Source organism: Xiphophorus maculatus, chromosome 11 (assembly GCF_002775205.1).
Source record: "Xiphophorus maculatus strain JP 163 A chromosome 11, X_maculatus-5.0-male, whole genome shotgun sequence".
NCBI lineage: Eukaryota > Metazoa > Chordata > Actinopteri > Cyprinodontiformes > Poeciliidae > Xiphophorus > Xiphophorus maculatus.
In genome coordinates, this window is record NC_036453.1 from 32,268,277 (window position 1) to 32,286,495 (window position 18,219).

An 18,219-nucleotide genomic window follows, 5' to 3' on the forward strand; every position below is an offset into this window, starting at 1 on the left:
CCTTTGTATTCTCATTTCTTCGGCTATTTTTTTCGGCTCTCTTCCTGTTCTTGTTTGAACTTCTTCTAAACCCTCATTTCCCCTTTAACTTTTTTACCTGGCAATGGGTGCATGCTGTTCTGCTCTTTATTTTCAGAACATGGTTTTGTTTTGTTTTATCAGTTTATATTGAGTATGATTTGTGTTTAGTTGAAAGTATAGGTAGTTTGAGTGCAAAATAAATCTGCTCTTACATCTTTGTCTATTTCTGTGGTTAACATAACTGACATCCTCACGTTAACCAGTGAAGGCTCACATAAAGCGGTTTGGTGTATTAGAGGAGTTTCTCTTTTGTTTGCTCAAGCAAAACACTTCCTAGTATTCTGTTTGACTATCACAGTGTGTGTGTGTGTGGGGGGGGGTTTAAACATTTAAACTTTTATTTCAGGCCCAAAAATATCAACTAATTTTACATCAGCCAGTTACATTTACTTGAGTAACTTCTTTGAAAAACTTTACTTTTAGGAGTATTTTTTTAACATATATTTATTGATTTGAACAAGAGTACAAGAAACATACATATACTCATATGTATGAGTATATGTATGTTTATACATACATATACTCATACATATACTCATATGTATGAGTATATGTAAACCAGAAATAAAGGTTTATATTTTATAAACCCAGACAAGACAAAAACCAAAAGGACATACACACAGGGGAGGAGAAAAAAATTAATAAATTCAAAAAATAAAATAAATAAGTGTGCAGAAGACCTTCAATAGACCAACTAGCGTAAACATCAGTTTGCCTTATGATATGATCTGTCGTGTTCTGTGTTTTCTGGGTGTTAATTTCGAGTTTTCTGTGTCCTTGAGTCTCTTCGTTGTCCTGTCCTCCCCTTGATTGTTCCCAGGTGTGTCTCGTTCTGTGATTACCCGCTGTGTATTTAAATCCACCTGTGTTCCTTGTTCCTCGTTGGGCCCTCGTCAATTCGTTGTCAATGTGTCCATGTGCGTGCTGCCAGTTGTTTTGGACTGTGATTTTCTTCATTAAATTTCATTATTCATCATACCTGGGCCGTCTGCCTCACCAACACCGCACCGTAATTCATGACATGATCTTAAAACAAGCCCTTTATCCACCCATCAAGTTGGATATTATTTTTGCCCCAACCAAGTGTAAAAGACAGACCAGATTTCCCTAAATTTATCATGCTTGTTCTTAGTAAAATAGCTGATTTTCTCAAATGCAAAGTAAAAAGTCATTTGTGTGGTCCATTGTGAAATTCTACATAATGTCTCTTTCTTCCATGAGGATGCAATACAGCGTTTAACTTCCTAAAAGGAGACATTAATTAAAGGATCTCAAGTTGTTTGGGATAAAGACTTCAGGATAAATATTCAAGATGCACATTTTAGGATTTAAAGGAACTGTTTTACCAATCATCTGACTAATCACAATCAATACATCTTTCCAAAAAGCTAACACTCAAGGACTCGCCCACATACAATGAAATAAAGAATCTTTTTGGGAAGTACATTTAATGCAAGTGTCAGGAATATTAGGGTTAAAGTGATGCAATTTAACTGGAGTGATATAGTAATTTGGAATTTGTTTTGGCAGATAGTGTTTGAATCAAAGTGCAGGCTTCTGACCATTCCTCACTCGACACACTTTCTCCCAGATCCATTTCCCATGTTTGTAGAATGTTGGCTGAAGATTCTTTACTTTTGTCAACAAACAAGGAATAAAGAAGAGACACCTGTCCTCTATCATATAGGTAACTTACAATAATGTCTTCTAATGAAGACAAAGAGGGCAGATCAAGATTATTTTGTTGCTTGGATAAAATGAAACTCTGAACTTGAAGATATTTATAGAAATATTTTGTAGGAATATGATGTTTGTTTATAAGTTCTTCAAATGACATAAATACCCTCCCTGTAAAAAGATCAGACATCTTAGCTATTCCCTTAGTAGACCAGAGCTTAAATTCTGGGTCTGCTCTACCTGGACCAAAATCACTGTTTCCAAAAATGGGTGAGAACTGGGATAGCTGTTGCTTTTCTCCCAAATAATCAAGTGCTTTTTGCCAGACAAGCATTGTATTTTTCAGAAAAGGGTTTTGTGTTTGTTAAGTTTTTTACTGTCTGATGAATCCAAGTACAAGTTTATAGGAATAGAAATCAGCCGGGACTCAATTGTAACCCACACTGGGGGCTGTCTGGTAATAAAATAAAACATAGCTGCCCTGATCCGGGCTGCCCAGAAATACCAGAATAGATTTGGCAATTGTAAATCTCCTCTGTCATAAGGTAGATACAAGAAGAAGAAAATTTATTCTAGGACTCTTACCGTTCCAAATGAAGTTGGAAAAAGTTTTATTTATCTCCTTAAAGAAGGATGGAGATGGGGGAAGTGGAACTGATTGGAAAACGTATAAATGTTTTTGCAATGTTGTCATTTTCATAATATTGACGCGACCAATTAAGGAAATGGATAGCGTGGACCATTTTTCTATTAATTGCATAACTTACAGAATCAGTAAGTACAATAAACGAATGATGTCGTTTATTGTAGGAGTGATTTTGACATTATTAAAAAAGAGGATCATTTAATGCTAGCTTTGGACAAAACGTTTGGCTCCTTCTTCCTCTTTTAATTTTGCCCGGGATCGGCGAGTGACGTTCTCCGTGGGCGACGTGCAGCGACGGCGTGCTGCTAAAACGAAACAACAACAAAGCGTGTTGACGTCACAGATCACAGAGTTTAATCTCAGACAAAGCAATCGACAACAAAGCTGCAGAGGAACAGAGATATGCATTTTCTCATAAAAATAAAAAACACACACAAGGGGAAACAGACACACACGAAACACATAAGACAGACAAAGGCGCCCACGTGGAGAAAAGATGGAAAAAACTCTTCTTCCGTTTGCTGACCTGTACTTTTAAATGAAAGAGGTGTTTCCCTATTTAATATATGCAAAGAAGGCGTTCCGTTCTTTGACCAACTGGAAACTCCCCTCATTTATGGCAAAGGTGTCTGGTTTTTATCTAAGTAAAAGGGCGGACCCCTCCGTGGTCATCTCCGTCTGGTACGGGCAGATCCCTGACGCCAAACGTCCTAAGATGAGATTTCACAGACACCTCCGAAGTCCCCTCTCCCATTGGAATGTAAATTTTATTGCTTTGTGTGTGGGGGAGGCAAAAGGGCCCTGCTTTGTCTGCTTACCGCATCTCAGACGAAACCTGTTCCAAATAAAAGTATTGTATATAACTGTTACACATGTCGTCGATTAACTGTATTAAGCACCAAAAAAATAATCATTTTTCTTAACAACATCTAGAAAGGTAAATCCTTATTTTGATGCTACATATGGAGTTGAAACTTTGGGATTGAGATGTTCTTTTTCTGATAAGTACATTATTTCAGATTTAGCATTATTTATCTCATATCCTGAATAAACTCCAAAAGACTTAATTAAATCAGTTATTGTGGGTATCTTGTTCCCCAAATTAGAGCAAAACAGGATTATGTCGTCTGCATACAGGGCTACACAATATTCCAAGCTCCCTATTCTTATACCGGTTATATTATCGTGTTTGAGAATTGCCAGAGCTAAAGGTTCGATGGCCAATGTGAACAACAGAGGAGAAAGGGGGCAGCCCTGCCTTGTTCCACGTTTCAGTTTGTAGGGAGGTGAAGTTAGATCATTGATTAAGATTTCAGCTTGTGGGATTGAGTAAATTAGCTTTACCCTGCTAAAAAAATTCCCTCCTATACCAAAGCTTTCAATAACAGCAAACATATACTGCCATTCTATCCTGTCAAATGCCTTTTGTGTGTCCAGTGACAGGATAGCATTGTCTGGGACTTCATATTTCTCAAAAATTACATTAAACACCCTTCTAATGTTGTGAAAACCCTATCTTCCCTGTACAAACCATTTTGATCAGGGCGGACTATCATGGGTAAAAGTGGCTCTAACTTCCTAGCTAACACTTTACACAAAATTTTAACATCATTAATAATAGAAATTGGCCTATGTGAGCCACATTGAGTTGCAGGTTTACCTGGCTTCAGGAGTAGGGAAATTATAGTATTAAGTGAGGGAGGGAGAGACCATTTTTTAAAGGGTTCTTGATACATGTCAAGTATTAGGGGTATCAGTTTGGATTGAAATATTTAATATATTTCAATAGGAATTTCATCAGGCCCCGGGCTCTTACCACCTTTCATACTGGATAAAGCCTCAGATAATAATTGTGCATTGAGCTCAAAATCAAGTGATTTTAGGGATTCGTTATCTAGGGGAGTAAATTCTAATTAATCCAAGAAATCAGTTTGTGCCTGGGGAGCAAGGTCTGAGTAGTCTGAGCTATACAATTTGTAGTAAAAAAAAAATTAAACGTGTTAATTTCTTTTGGGTCAGATGTTGACACCCCTTCAGCTGTTTGAATTGAGTTTATTGCTTTATCTGTTTGTTCCTGTTTGATACGCCAAGCCAACAACTTACTAGCCTTCTCACCTTGTTCAAAATATGATTGTTTCAGTCTCATTAAACTTTTAATTGCTTTATTTGTAGACAGCATGCTGTATTTAGCTCTTAACCTAAGAAGTTCTGTGTTTAGTTAGGTTGAAGAATTATGAAATAGTTGTGTTTCTTTTTAATAGATTTTTCAAGTTGTTCCAATTCTTTATTAATTTTATGCTTGAAGCTGGTAAAACTGATCATTTGGCCTCTTAAAAATGCCTTAAAGGCCTCCTATCTCACAGTTGCAAAGGTTTGGTGAGTGTTTAATTCAAAATACATATCTATTTTTGTTCCAATAAATTGTATGAATTCTGGGTCCCTAAGGCAAATAGATTGCAGATGCTACTTTGATGAAAAGGAAAGATTAGCAACCTTAAGGTAGAATGACACTGGAGTGTGATCAGATATTACTATACGGTTAACTATTTGTAATGTGTGGGACTAGATCAGCTGAGATTAAATAGTAATGTTTAGCAAGTACTAGAAGAGCATGAGAAAGACTGATTAGAATGCATATTTCTCCATATGTCAACCAAATTTAGATCTTTCATGAAGTAATTCTTTCCTTGTTTGAGCATGAGAGATGTCTTTGCCTGTAGATCTATCTAACGTTGGAATGAGCGTACAGTTAAAATCACCTCCTATGATGTACCCTCCAGGAAGCGACGCTACAGACAGAAACAGGTGTCTAAAAAAGCAGGGTTATCATTGTTTGCCCCGTAAATATTGACCAAATTTAGTTTCACAGACAGAATCACACATTGTACAATTGTGTGATTGTCACACAATTGTGACAGAGGATCGATATCTGCCATATCGATCCTCAGTTACATTGATGAGCTGGAATGGCACCGAGCTGTGGATTAGTGTGATTACGCCCCTCGAGTGTGAGCTAAAGGAAGTAGAAAAAACCCGACCATGCCATCTTCTCCTCACTCTACTAACATCATGTGACCCACAGGGGGGTCTTTTTAAACAAGATGCACCAGAACAGTCCACAATATTTTATTAAACAATTTAATTAAAACATTTCTCTTCTTAAAAACATGGCTTCAGGCCTCTACTCTGTCCCTGGAACGGAAAAGGGATCATGTGGAAAAAAAAGACAATTTGAATTATTCCAAAAAAATAAATGAACAAACAAAACATGCAATGTAGAGAAAACAAATTAGTAAATCAAAACAAAAGAAAGCAAACTAATTAGTAAATTCAATAATAAGCAAACAAACTGTAAAAGGAAAAAAACACAAGCACTTCAAACGGTGGAACAAATTGTCGTTGTCCAATTTCAATGCCTTTCGAATGGGGCCAGAGGAGTCGGTCCCGCTCGCTCAGCCGGTCCAATCAGCAACAGGTTTCGTTGAGAGCGGCCCAAACAAACACCGGCGAGACAAGACAGCAGAGCGTCCAAGCGCTGCAACTCCAAAACAATCCTAAACCAAAAAAACTCATTAGAAAACCGTGGATTCAGGTAAAGTAAATTAGAATCTAAACGGCACTTACGATTCAGATGAGCGGATCAAGCACACCAGCCACTTGGGCAGCCGACATGTAGTAGGGGAAACTAGTGATGTGTCGGTCGCTAACGATCCGGCTCTAAGAGCCGGCTCTTTGAAGTGAACGATTGGAACCGGCTCCACAATGGGAGCCGGGTTTTTTTCTACAGTATATCGCTGTCTCTCCGCCTCCCTGTCGTTGTGCTTGTGCTCTGCAAGTGCCAGAGCCGATAGTTTTTCCCCACATCGTTTTTTTTTTTGTCCTGCGGTGCCTCGCGGTCTCCCCCCCTTCTCCCTCTCCTTGCGCGTTTTGCTCTTCTGCTAGAGCTGAGAGTTTTTTTCCCTCGGTCGGTCCACTGCCCTCATGTCAAGCGTGTGCTCCACACATCTGACCAAGCACACATAGTTTAAATTAATAATGTGGCGGGAAAACACTGAAAAAAAAGTTTATCTCCACTTTTTTGTGGAAACGGCAGGCAATTGGCCAAGCTGTATAGCGTTCGTCGGCAGGTGTTTATGTACAGACACTCACTCAGCGGTCAAGAAGCACAGAAAGAAGGGGAGTCAGTGTGAGAACTGAGTAGGTGAAAATAAATGAGTGACAGAAAACGGAGCAAGTTTTGGACTCATTTTAATGCTACATCAAGCTCCAGGGCAGAGTGCAGACTGTGCAAAGTCAGCATTTCCTATCGTGCAGGCTCGACAAACAACCTGCACATGTGGACATCACACGCATCGGTATTGCTATAGCATTGTTATGCGGCATTTTTACTCATCATAAGTGCTTAACAATGTCAATAATGAAACAAAATATTATAAAATTAGATTTAAGCTATTAATTAATTAATAATGTCAAATATATATATGGGGAGCCGTTTGGGAGCCGAAAGAGCCGGCTCTCCACAGTAAGAAGAGCCATTAGAGCCGCATCTCGAAAAGGAGCCGAAAATCCCATCACTATATTTTACCTTTGTTTTCCTTTGCTGTGGCGCGTTACAGCCGCTGTAGTTTCTAAACGTTGGACTAATTTCCTCGTTTGTTTGTGAGTATACATCATTCACAACAAAAATCAAATAGAACAAATATATTTCATAAAATTTTAACAAACAAATGGCTTCTACCGTGGTAATTATGTGAAATTAAATTAATTATATCCAACTTCAGAAGATTTGCCTTTACCTTTACAGAGCTCTTTGGTTCCTCCTGTCAGTCTGTAGCTTCTCATATTGAGGTCATCAAACCAAAGTTCAGATCCATAACTGACTGACACCTGCTGGCCTCAGGTTTGCAACCAGCTTGTGACTAAGAAACCAGTAACCTCCTCCCAGATGATGACATGAACTTGTTAGTTCCTCTGTCCATTGTAGTAGCTGATATGTTGTGAAAATCCGGTAGAAATGATGCACTAATCGAGTCATGTTTACATAGAAACAACGCGCAGCGAGGTTTTGTTTGTGAGACTTGCGGTGACATGGGTCGGTTGTGGGCGGAGCTTGGTAAGGTCCATGACCCAGAGCCGGGAGCTGAACTCAGGAAGCTGCTTTGAGAATTGATAGCCTTTCAATATGGCCAGCTCTATCACTGGGATCCCAAATGAGGGTTCTCAGTGATAGAACCCTACTAATATCAAATTACTAATATCACTTCAGGTGATATTTAACATAAATTTCTGAGATCTTTAAGTTATACTTCATCAATAATATGAACTGTGTAAAACTTACGTTTTAACAATTAGTATTGAAAACAATAAATTTTAGCACTATAAGTAAAATAACTTGTCCATAAATTTAATAACAGTAAATTATTTGCAGAACATCAGAACAGCAATAAAGGACAATTAGTACAATGTTGTTACAAAATGTATTTACCATATTTGTTACCAATTTAAGTACATAAAACACATGTGTTACTACACACCACTAATCTATACCTTACCTGTGTATATCAATAGTTATCTAGTACTTAATTGACTTTGCTCGTGATTTTTTACTTTAGTGTTTAGATTATCAGCAGGGGAAGATAAGGTTCAGTTTATCCTCAAATACCTTAAAACTATTTGTTGAAGAAAGAAAAGAAATATAACTGAGTAAAATAATTGGTATTTGTAGGACATCTTTTTTTAAAAATTCTTTACAGAAAATATCGACTCAAAGCATAGCATGATTGTTAACACCAAAGATTGTTCAATATTAGAGGAAATAGATTTTCTAAATGCTGCACAGTGAAACATTCAATCCAATCCAGTATTTCTTAATGAATGGCAGTGAAATACCTTGTAATAAATACAGCTTAAGTATTGGTTTTCACATAAGTCAAGAAATACAATGAACTCTACATATAGTATGCTTGGGCTGAGTACAAGAGATAAGGGTTGAGTTTAGAATTTGCTGATGAAAGTGAGCTGTTTTCATGGGCGTGTCGGCGATAGTAGCGACGGAGCGCAGGACTGGTTGGATGATGTTGCCTCACATGAAGGAAGTACTCATCAGGCCGACTTGAGGTATAGCCACAGTCCTCACATACAAAGATCTTAGAGCGTCTTTGCCGGTAGGCATAGTGCTGGTGAACACCGTGAATCTTTCTCATATGGGACTCCAGAGAGCAACGTTGTGTGAAAGCTTTCTCACACAGCTCACATTTGTAGGGACGGATACCTGCAGAAGGGAGGAGAATAAAGAATAAAAAGTAGTAGTACTATCACCTGTGGTTGTTCTTTAATCTTTTCTCAACCAGTTACATTTTGGCAGTAAGTTAGTGTAACCCAGGTTAACATAGCCCTCAATAAATATAAGACCTTTCATAAAAATAGTTTAAAAATGCATAAATAGTAAATAAATAAATAGGTCTTAAAATAGTTACAAATATTTTTTTAATAATAATTACAGACATAAATGCTGTATTTTATGTTATTATATTTTATTTAAAACCGTATAAAACAGAGATTTATTTTCCGTTCTGCAGCTAAAAGTGTGAGAAAAATCTCTTATTCTGAAGGATCACATTGATGTGTAGCCCATGTGACTAGCTCCAGCCAACCGGGTTGCTACGTTCTCTGGCGCTTGAAGAAGAAGCAGAGAGAGCGAAGAAGCTAGAAGAGTTGTGCTGTGAAAGAGAGAGAGATAAGAGAAAATCGACGATTAAAAAGTCTACCTGCTGTCTGGAAACCTTTTTCCATTTTTGGAGGAGGAGCTTTCCGCATTTTTTAAACTGACTGCGTTCACACACTTGGTGAATTAAAAAGTGTATTTTATTTTCTGTGAAGGATGTTATTTGTAAGATAATTTTATTTCATTGAAACAGAAAGCTAAAGTAGCGCATTTATGTTGTTTTATGTTAAAAACCGTGGAAGTAACGGATGAGCTGGTGTGGGTGAAGCGCGCACACACACACACACACACACACACGCACACACACACACACACGATGTTCAGCCGCCAAATCGGCGAGCATATTACTTTATTCTTATGCTTTGTTGGTTACTAAACCAGGCCTTTAAGGTTCTGCTGGAAAATTGAACCGGGAAATTCCGAGTCAATTGCTGACTTGGATTCTCTGAGTGAGAAACAAGATGGCGAGCCGTAACCCAAGGCGCCTTTAACCGCTGTCTAGCAGGAGCTACTCCCTCTGCTGGACATTGTGTATCATCCAAACTGGTATGACCTGCCCATGTTTGCAGCTGAAGAGTGGAGTCAGAGAAACGGGATTAACGCTTCAGGATCATCAGAGAGAAAAGACATTGATTTGAAGCACAAGTTATTCGGTCTTTTGCTGGATTGTTTTCTGTTGTATTTTATTGTTTTTCTTTTCTCGAACCACATTCATTATCCATTGTTAGTGTGTGGAATGTAAAATTGTCTGTTGGGTTATAATAGAAACAAGAATTGGTTAAAACAGGAAATTCAAAAACCTTAACTTCTTAAAAAGAACACTAAATAACTAAATTAGATTTTAAAAGATTAAAAACAAACAAACTTCAAATTAAAAAGATTAATAGTATCAACTTGAACTTAAATAAAACTATAACCTAGGTTTAAATAAATAGTATCCTATAATACCTAACATTAGGTTTAATTTCAAACAGGGATTAAATCAAATATTCTTTAAGAAACATTGAAACTATTTTTGAATGAATTTTGTTTTAAATGTATGTCAACTGTTTGTAATATTGTTGTTTCCTTTCTTTTTCAACCAATAATAAGCCGGCAGTTTAAACTTATTTTCTAGTCTGTGGTCATTAATACACCTATACATTTCTCTACTCCCGTAGCCGAACCTAGCACTGGTCTTATTGTCTGTTCTATTAACTGTAAATACATTGTGAGTGTTACATTAGGTCATAAAATATTTCTCCTGAATCTGAGGTTTATCAGTGAACACTGTGGACTATAGAAGATAGTACAATGATTCCTAGAAACATAACCATCAATGAACAGATTCCATATCATAGAGGACTACAGCATATAATCCAGAAAAAAAGGCTGTAATAATTTGAAAAAGTACTTTCTTGACCTTGATATTCAAATGTAGTTTGTGCATAACCTTTTCACAAAATTAACTTGTGAATTTGTCCCCCAAAAGGTCAGATAGACATATTAATATAGAATATAGAATTCCAATAATGTGATTTTATCTTGTCAACCACAGGGGAAAAAAAGTTACATCTTAGTTAACTTAGAACAGTGTCCAGATTTAACGAGTTCCAGGCTTGCAACTTTTCCTCCATCCCCTGTCCAGCACACCTGAATTCGCTCAAAACCTCTCCCTCAGCTGGCTGGTTGTGGTCTTTATATGCCTTCTTCATTTCCTAGATGGCAGCTGTATAAAGATTTTGTGTCTAGTGTGGAATCAGCACCAATATGACTGGCCTTCCTTTGCAGTCTGCTAACATTTACCGAATGTAGCAGACTCCGCAGCGTCAGCTCCATATTGCAAGCTGCAATATCACAAAGTCATACTGAGGCAGAGCCCTTACAAAAAAATTCCATGAAAATCACATGTGATCACATGTGATTTTCATGTGATCACATAATCCACAAAAAAAAATCACATGTGATTCCCATTTCCCACATGTGGGTCATATTTTCCACATGTGGTCAAGTATTTTGTTCATGTTTTCAATGTTCCTTGTATCTTGTGATCACATAATTTTTTTAACATGTCAATATCATTTAATTGCCTGTCATACCCACATTTCTCAATATTTTTAAGTACTTGAATGTATTATAGTTATACATTTAAGATATATTTAATGAATGTACAACATATATATTCACATTTAATATTTTTAAATGTTATATGTCAACAATGGAATAAATCTGATACGTTAACACTCACACCCATCTGTAATGCAATTCAATTATTATTTTTTAAATAAATCAAGTGAAAATGTGTTTGTTGTGAGTTTTGCTGTTAACCAATGTAATATGGTCAGTACCGCTTCCAATGGTATTTAGCTTATACTTATGTGCATACAATTAATCATTTTACTGACGTCTCAAATTCCTCATTACGTAAATCTCGCGCAAGTTTACGTAGAAAAGAAATCGTACCTGAGGCTGCAGCTTTTTTGTGGTAGCAGAACTAAAAAGAAAATATTTATGTTTTAATTAGGTGGGTTAAAGAAAATAAGGTCAGTGTGGGCAGTGACACATTTGTGAAAAACAAAAAAATGCTTTTCGACCTGAAGAGGATCGTCTGGGTGGATCATGGGGTCATTGGGAAGAAACCACCGAAGGATGGTTGGAAAGCCTTTCCGGCTCAGATTCTCAAAGTAAATGGTAAGAACATATTTTTAGTAATGTGTCCTTTTTCTCACTAAACACAAATGAATGAAATATATCACTTTTCTTGATTCTTATTCAATACTTGTACTGTTCTTTTGCTTTTATGTATACATATAACAGAAAGTCCCCAGGTCATTCGGGACGCTGAGAAACGCTGGATAGAAAACAAAAAAATCCGTCCACAAAATTCAAAGGTATATATATATATATATATATATATATATATATATATATATATATATATATATATATGTGTGTGTGTGTGTGTGTGTGTGTTTTATGTTCGAAGATCATTGTTAACAGACTGACTGGTTAGTTCCCTCAGCTCTTAGTAGAGACGACTTAACGCTAGCTTAGCTGAAACAGGTGCTCGCGCTGCTGTTGAGCGACCGTTAACTCAGCAACAGCGCGAGCTCGGTTTTTTTTCTCTAAAGGGAGCGGGGGGGCAGGGGGGGAGCCCCACCCATCCTTACTCTTCGATCGAAGTTGAAATCTGCCTGATTTCACAAATGAAATAAACCAAGCACCGCGCACTTCTGAGCTGCTTGTGTGTTTGTGTGTGTGTGTGTGTCAACGGTTCACTTGCGGGATTGGTTCACTCAGTTCACTAAGAAAAACATTTTGGTTCTGTGGAAATTATTATTAATATTTTTTAATTACTTTTAAAGGTAAACCTTACGTTTTTTCTGTTTTCTAATCAGGCTAATCAGCCTCAGGCCTCCAATAATTCAGAAGAAGACGACGACGCAGAGACAACCTGTGATCCTTCGGATCATGTAAGATGCAGGCAACACACATACGCAACACACATACATTCTTTTTTGTATATGCCATATATATTATACATAGTGCACGCATACACATATACAAATAAGGAGCTTTATATATATATAAATTGTTCCCCTTGTTTGATAGTTGAGTCATACTAATAGTTTTTGTTCACAACATCAGACAGACGACAAATCTCAGATTACAGAGTTGGAGGATCACATTAAAAAGTTAGAGGAAATAATTGGAAAGAAGGATAAGGAAATAAAGAGACTTCGAAAGGCAAATTTACTACTACAAGACGGTAAGTTCACAAATCTCTTACAAAATGGTTGCCAAATAACTTCTTATGTCTGATGTCTTATATTGTGATTCAGGACTGTCAGACACAATATATAAAAGTGTCAAGGAAGCAGTCAAGGCTGTCCAGCAGTCATCCAGTTCTTCCAACCAATTAAAGAAGGAGAGGTATGTCTATGAGCTGGTGTTAGAAGTCATGTGAATAGTTTCAGATAAAAGACATGATATATTTTGGAGTTTATATAAAATTATTTTTTTATTTTTGCAGAGTGTCTTTGAAAAATCATACAGCAAACTCTATGGGACTTGACTACACTCAGCGGTACAGCGGTTTCAAAAAAATGACTAGAAACGTGATGGACTCCATCTTCACTCTTGAAGAAATGTCAACATGTTCAGTGACTGGAAAGAAAGGAATTCTTGGAAATAGAAAGAGAAGCTTTGACCAGGATAAAGTAAACCTTGTCATTGGTGAGTATACCTAAAAAGTAACTTGATTACTAACCACCACAACCCTCTATCCCTCATTCTAGAAAGCCTCATATATCAACACAAGCATTTGAGTTATGTCTTCAGCCAAAAAGTTACGCCTGCATTTTTAAATTATGTAGTTTTCCTGGGGTGTGAAACACAATAAATTTCACCATTATGTGAATCTCATGTAAATTAAATGATAAAAGCACATGTATGTGGGTGATTTTGTGGTTACAGATGTGAATCACACGTGTAGAAAATATGTGAATTACTAGTGATGAACATGTAATACACATGTCATCACAAGGGAATCACATAGGATTTCAACACACAACATTCTCAAATCACACATATTTTGCATGTGCTTTTTTAAAAACCCTTCATATGTGAAAATTTGTGTGAACCACATGTGCATTTTTCAGTTTGCAGTAAATTCATGTGAAATCCACAAATACATATTGATCAACTGATAAATACTTTTTTGCATTGATTTATACAGACCAAATCAAGAAAGTGTTCAAGGATGTTGATGTCTCTTGACATCAAAGTTTGCATGGCACAAAAATTGAAGGACACCAGGAGACGCGCTGAGAGGTGACATTACATTAAGTTAAATGTAATGTAATTAGATTATTTGATACCTTCTGCTCAAGTAATCTTTGAATTTGTCTTTACACAGGCAGCCAGGGCAAAACGATGTACTGTAAACCAATAGTCAAGTCATCCTGTGGCTGGCTGATCACATTGCTGCAATTTGTGTGTTGAAATTGTTTGCTTTTCTTTATTCTTTGATCTTCCACAGAATGTTGCTCATTTAGATACGCAACATTCTGATTGTGAATAGCTTTAAAGAGGAATAAATAAATTAAATTTTTTTTTTGGTCAAATATATTTGTCTCACATGTCTTTATTCATAGCAAGTTTTTTGTAATTGTTTTGTAAACAAAATGAAATGACTTCATGTGAAAGATGCATTGAAATAATGAGAATCACATGTATAAACATTTGTGATTTTTTTTAAATCACATGTGCTCACATGTGAATCACATGTGGAAATGTGTGAATCACATGTGATTCACACCATTCACATGTAAAAATTTGAATGAACCACATGTGTGGTTTTCATGTGATTTTCACATCACATTTTCACATGTGATTTTCATGGGATTTTTTTGTGAGGGTGTTCTCAATTACAACTCTGTAAAAGTTTCTAAGCAGCTGGGGGTAGAGTTCAGCACTTTCCTGAAGAAGAAGAGTCTTTGTTGGTCCTTCTTCTCCAGAAAAGACATGTTGTGTGACCAAGACAGGTCAGAGGTGATGTGCATGCCCAAGAATTTTATGTTACACACAAACTCCTCCCTTTGATGAGGAGAGGTGAGCAAAGGCTGAAGTTAAAAAACTAAAACTGCATTGAGCAAGGATTAAATTATCAGCATTTGTTCAAGCTTCATCCCTTTCACTTCATCACAAAAAGGAAAATTGACCAATACAACAAATGTTACAAAATCTGGATGTTTTAATATAACATTTTTCTTTAATTGGTCTTCTGTTCCATCGTTATTTGAAGCTGTGAACTCCAGACAATGAACCATATGTTCTATTACTTTCCTACATATTTTCTCATTCTGTGTGAAGAGAATATAAATTATTTTTATATAAGCAATTGACATCTCTAACCTGTGTGAGTTCGCATGTGCCTCTTGAGGTCAAAGGTGTCATTGAATCCTTTGCCACAGAATCGACAGGGGTGTCTCTTTACAAGACTGTGGCATTTGAGATGGCGTGTCAACATGCGCTGCAGGGGAAAGATTTTGTGGCACAGTGAGCACCCAAAATCACCCGAAACAGGCGTACTGCGAGGGCGGGCCTGCAAGAGAAACACTAATTTAAGAAAGTTGATTACAGAATTTTACAGGATTCGTTTCCTGTTATTATGAAGAATTGGAACTATATTCCATTGAGCTTTACTGTACAGTGATTGCAAGGGTCTCTGTTCTCTGAGCGTTTCACTGGCGGAGCAGATTTATTCATTAAAGATGGATTTATAGAAGATAGGTTTATAGTTGATGTATTTAGAAAGAACACCTGTCCAAGGCTGTTTGAGATCTTGAGCAAAATTTAACTTAGGGGCCCTTCTTGCTTCTAAAAACATCAACATCTCTAACAGCTTCTTTGTTAGATTTAGTGAAATCTATGAGAGGGGCAGTAGTTTAATTGGCCAACCTAAAAAGCAATAAGTTATAATTGCAGTTTACTAATTTGTATTTGTGAACAAACAGACCTCAAACTCAAAGATTAAACTCATAGCATCAGATTGTAGCTGTCATAACAAAATAATCTAACTATGAATATTGTTCTATGAACTTTTACAAAGTAAACTTGCAAGCTCCTTAAAATCTTGCATTTAAATGTTAAACGATTTAAAATCTTTTAGTTTATGTTCATATCAAATTTAGCAGCATTGATAATCTCAATAAACAAATGTTACATTTATATATCTGTGATCTGTGTTAAAATATTAGCATTTATGGGCCCCTGAAGCCCTGGGGGCCTCATGGAGTTGCTGACCTAATTTGGATTAAACAGAAGTGCAAATAATTGATATTCATTTTAATTGTATTTTTTTTATTTGTTGTTTTCAAGACTCTATAGTTGTGGGTTTAAATAGCATTTCACTGGCGATGTTTTCCCGTAACATATAATTACCGAGTAATATTTTTACATTTCCTGTCAACATAACATCTTTTAAATACAAAACCACGGTGGACCGCCTCCATGCCCCGACCACTGGGCTTAGCAAGTTTTCTGGGGGAAACCCTGCAATGTTTTAGTAACCTGACAAATTTGAATTTAGTCAGATTACAGGTTGTATCTATGCTAATTTTGTGATAGGCCAATACATTGTTAAGTAGGAAAAAAAGCCATACATGTTCACATCCATATTTGTGAGAGAGCAACTGTGACCACCAGTAATGTTTCAAGTCTTTCCAAAGATTCTCACTTGGATGTACTGTATGTCTGGACTTTGTATAATGTTGTTCATTATACAACATGAACAGAGAATTCTTTGATCTCCCCTGTAGTGCTGGCTGCATGGCAAAAGGTGGCAGTTCTACTGAGTTATAAAATTCTGCCACAGTCTTAGGTCTTTTGCAGTCTCTCCCAACCTTCTCTTAGCATTACCTTGTATTTGTCTCTGTTTAGCATGATGTTAAACAGCTGTGGAGTTTATTTAACACTTTATTTATCTGCATGGTACATTCTCTGGGAGAGTCATTAAGCTTCTAAGTAAGTATGAGCTCGGTATGTAAATGCCAGTGGTTTCCAGATTTACTGACAACTTAATTACTAGTCAAGTCACTGTATCATCAACTTTTTCTGACCATGTCAATTTTGTGCTGTAAATTAAAAGCACTTAGTAGATGCAGCATGTTGGTTTTGAGTGTTTTCTTCTTCCTAGTTGCACTGAATTAAATCTAAAAAGTGTTGTAGTGCTGCTGGCTGCTACATAGTGTTAAAAGTTATACACTGTCATAATGAATTGGATCTCTTTCTTACACACTTTCAAGTTTTGTAAGAATAAAAAACGGAACTCCTAACGCTCAAAGCCAAAACCTTACTCTGCTGGTTTTGCATGTAAATGAGAATTCTCCAGCTTGCTGGCATGAGCCTGTTTTCCTCTGACCATCTTATATGTAAATAACAGCACAGGCTTTTTAATTTACATGAACCGAGGTTTGATCAGTTAATGTGCTAAAATAAAGTTAGTTTTTTTTGTATAAAGCATCACATTGAACTGGTGATTTAGTTGATGTAACTGAGCTTGTAAATGAATCTGAATCTGACACATTTCAGTTGAATCTTGATAACAACTTGATAAATGTTGTAGTTTGTCCTTACCTACAAGAGTGCTAAATTGGGGATTGGTTCCTTTGTCACATTTAAATTTGACTTGGATGTCAAAAAACTTTTTTGATATATTCAAATTTCTTTCTCTCTTAATGTGCATTCATGTTTTCCAATAACAAAAAGTTTTTATTCAATTTGTTGCTAATTAGGACAACATTCTTAACAAAGTGAAGGTAAAAAGAAAAGTTGGTTTAAACAATAAAACTGACAATACCTTTGCTCTGCTGATGGAAGCTAATGTGGCTGGAAAACCGAAAGGCCCCATTTTTGACCAGCTTCTGATTTCTGATCCTTGGTCCCCTGATTCTGTGGAAGATACTGGGACTCTAATTTCCACTGTTGTCCCACTTCCTGCAATCTGTTCTAAGTGATTCCCTGTGCGGGGCTGTTGGATGTCATGATTGAATATTATCTTGTCCATAGTATTTTCTGTCACTGAAAAATAAGATTTAAGAAAACATTTGTTTAGAATTTAACAGCTGAGCCAGGTTAAATCCATACTGCAATAAAATCAGAACAAAAATATATGCATCTTACGTATAGTATTGTCCTCTTTCCATTGATGCTGTTCTGGTTCTTTCCATTGCCATGCACCGCAGGCACTGCGCTTTTTCTTCACAAGAAAAGATCTTGGCATTTCTTTCTTTTGTTTGTTCTTAAAATGTACACTCTGATGTTGAAAATTGAAATAGCTGATGAGATCTGTTACTCACTAACATATATATCCCCCTTCACAACTACAGTTTTATTCCTAGACAATCTGCAAGTGAAACATCCCAGTAAAATCACAGGAAAAATTTGCATTCTCTCCGGACAGAATGGTGGAGAGAGAATGGCAGTGGTGGGTGTGGGAGGCTGTTGCAGGAGACTTTCTGTGTAGAAAGTCATACACCTGTGATGACTGTGCATATCCGCCATTTTAACCGGTCCCCCAATGGATTTGCATGTCAGGTACTGAGTATCC

At 36.7% G+C, this 18,219-nt stretch overlaps 1 protein-coding gene across 1 annotated transcript; it reads right to left on the bottom strand.

Annotated features, from left to right (window-relative positions):
- Positions 1-8,352: 8,352 nt before the first annotated feature.
- Positions 8,353-17,892, bottom strand: LOC106700140 (transcription factor Ovo-like 2). Its single transcript, XM_023342712.1, has 4 exons — positions 17,793-17,892; positions 17,470-17,690; positions 15,024-15,213; positions 8,353-8,675 (listed from the first exon to the last, which is right to left on the bottom strand). Exons 1-4 carry the CDS (start codon positions 17,890-17,892, stop codon positions 8,353-8,355), a joined length of 834 nt encoding a protein of 277 aa, XP_023198480.1.
- Positions 17,893-18,219: the final 327 nt, after the last annotated feature.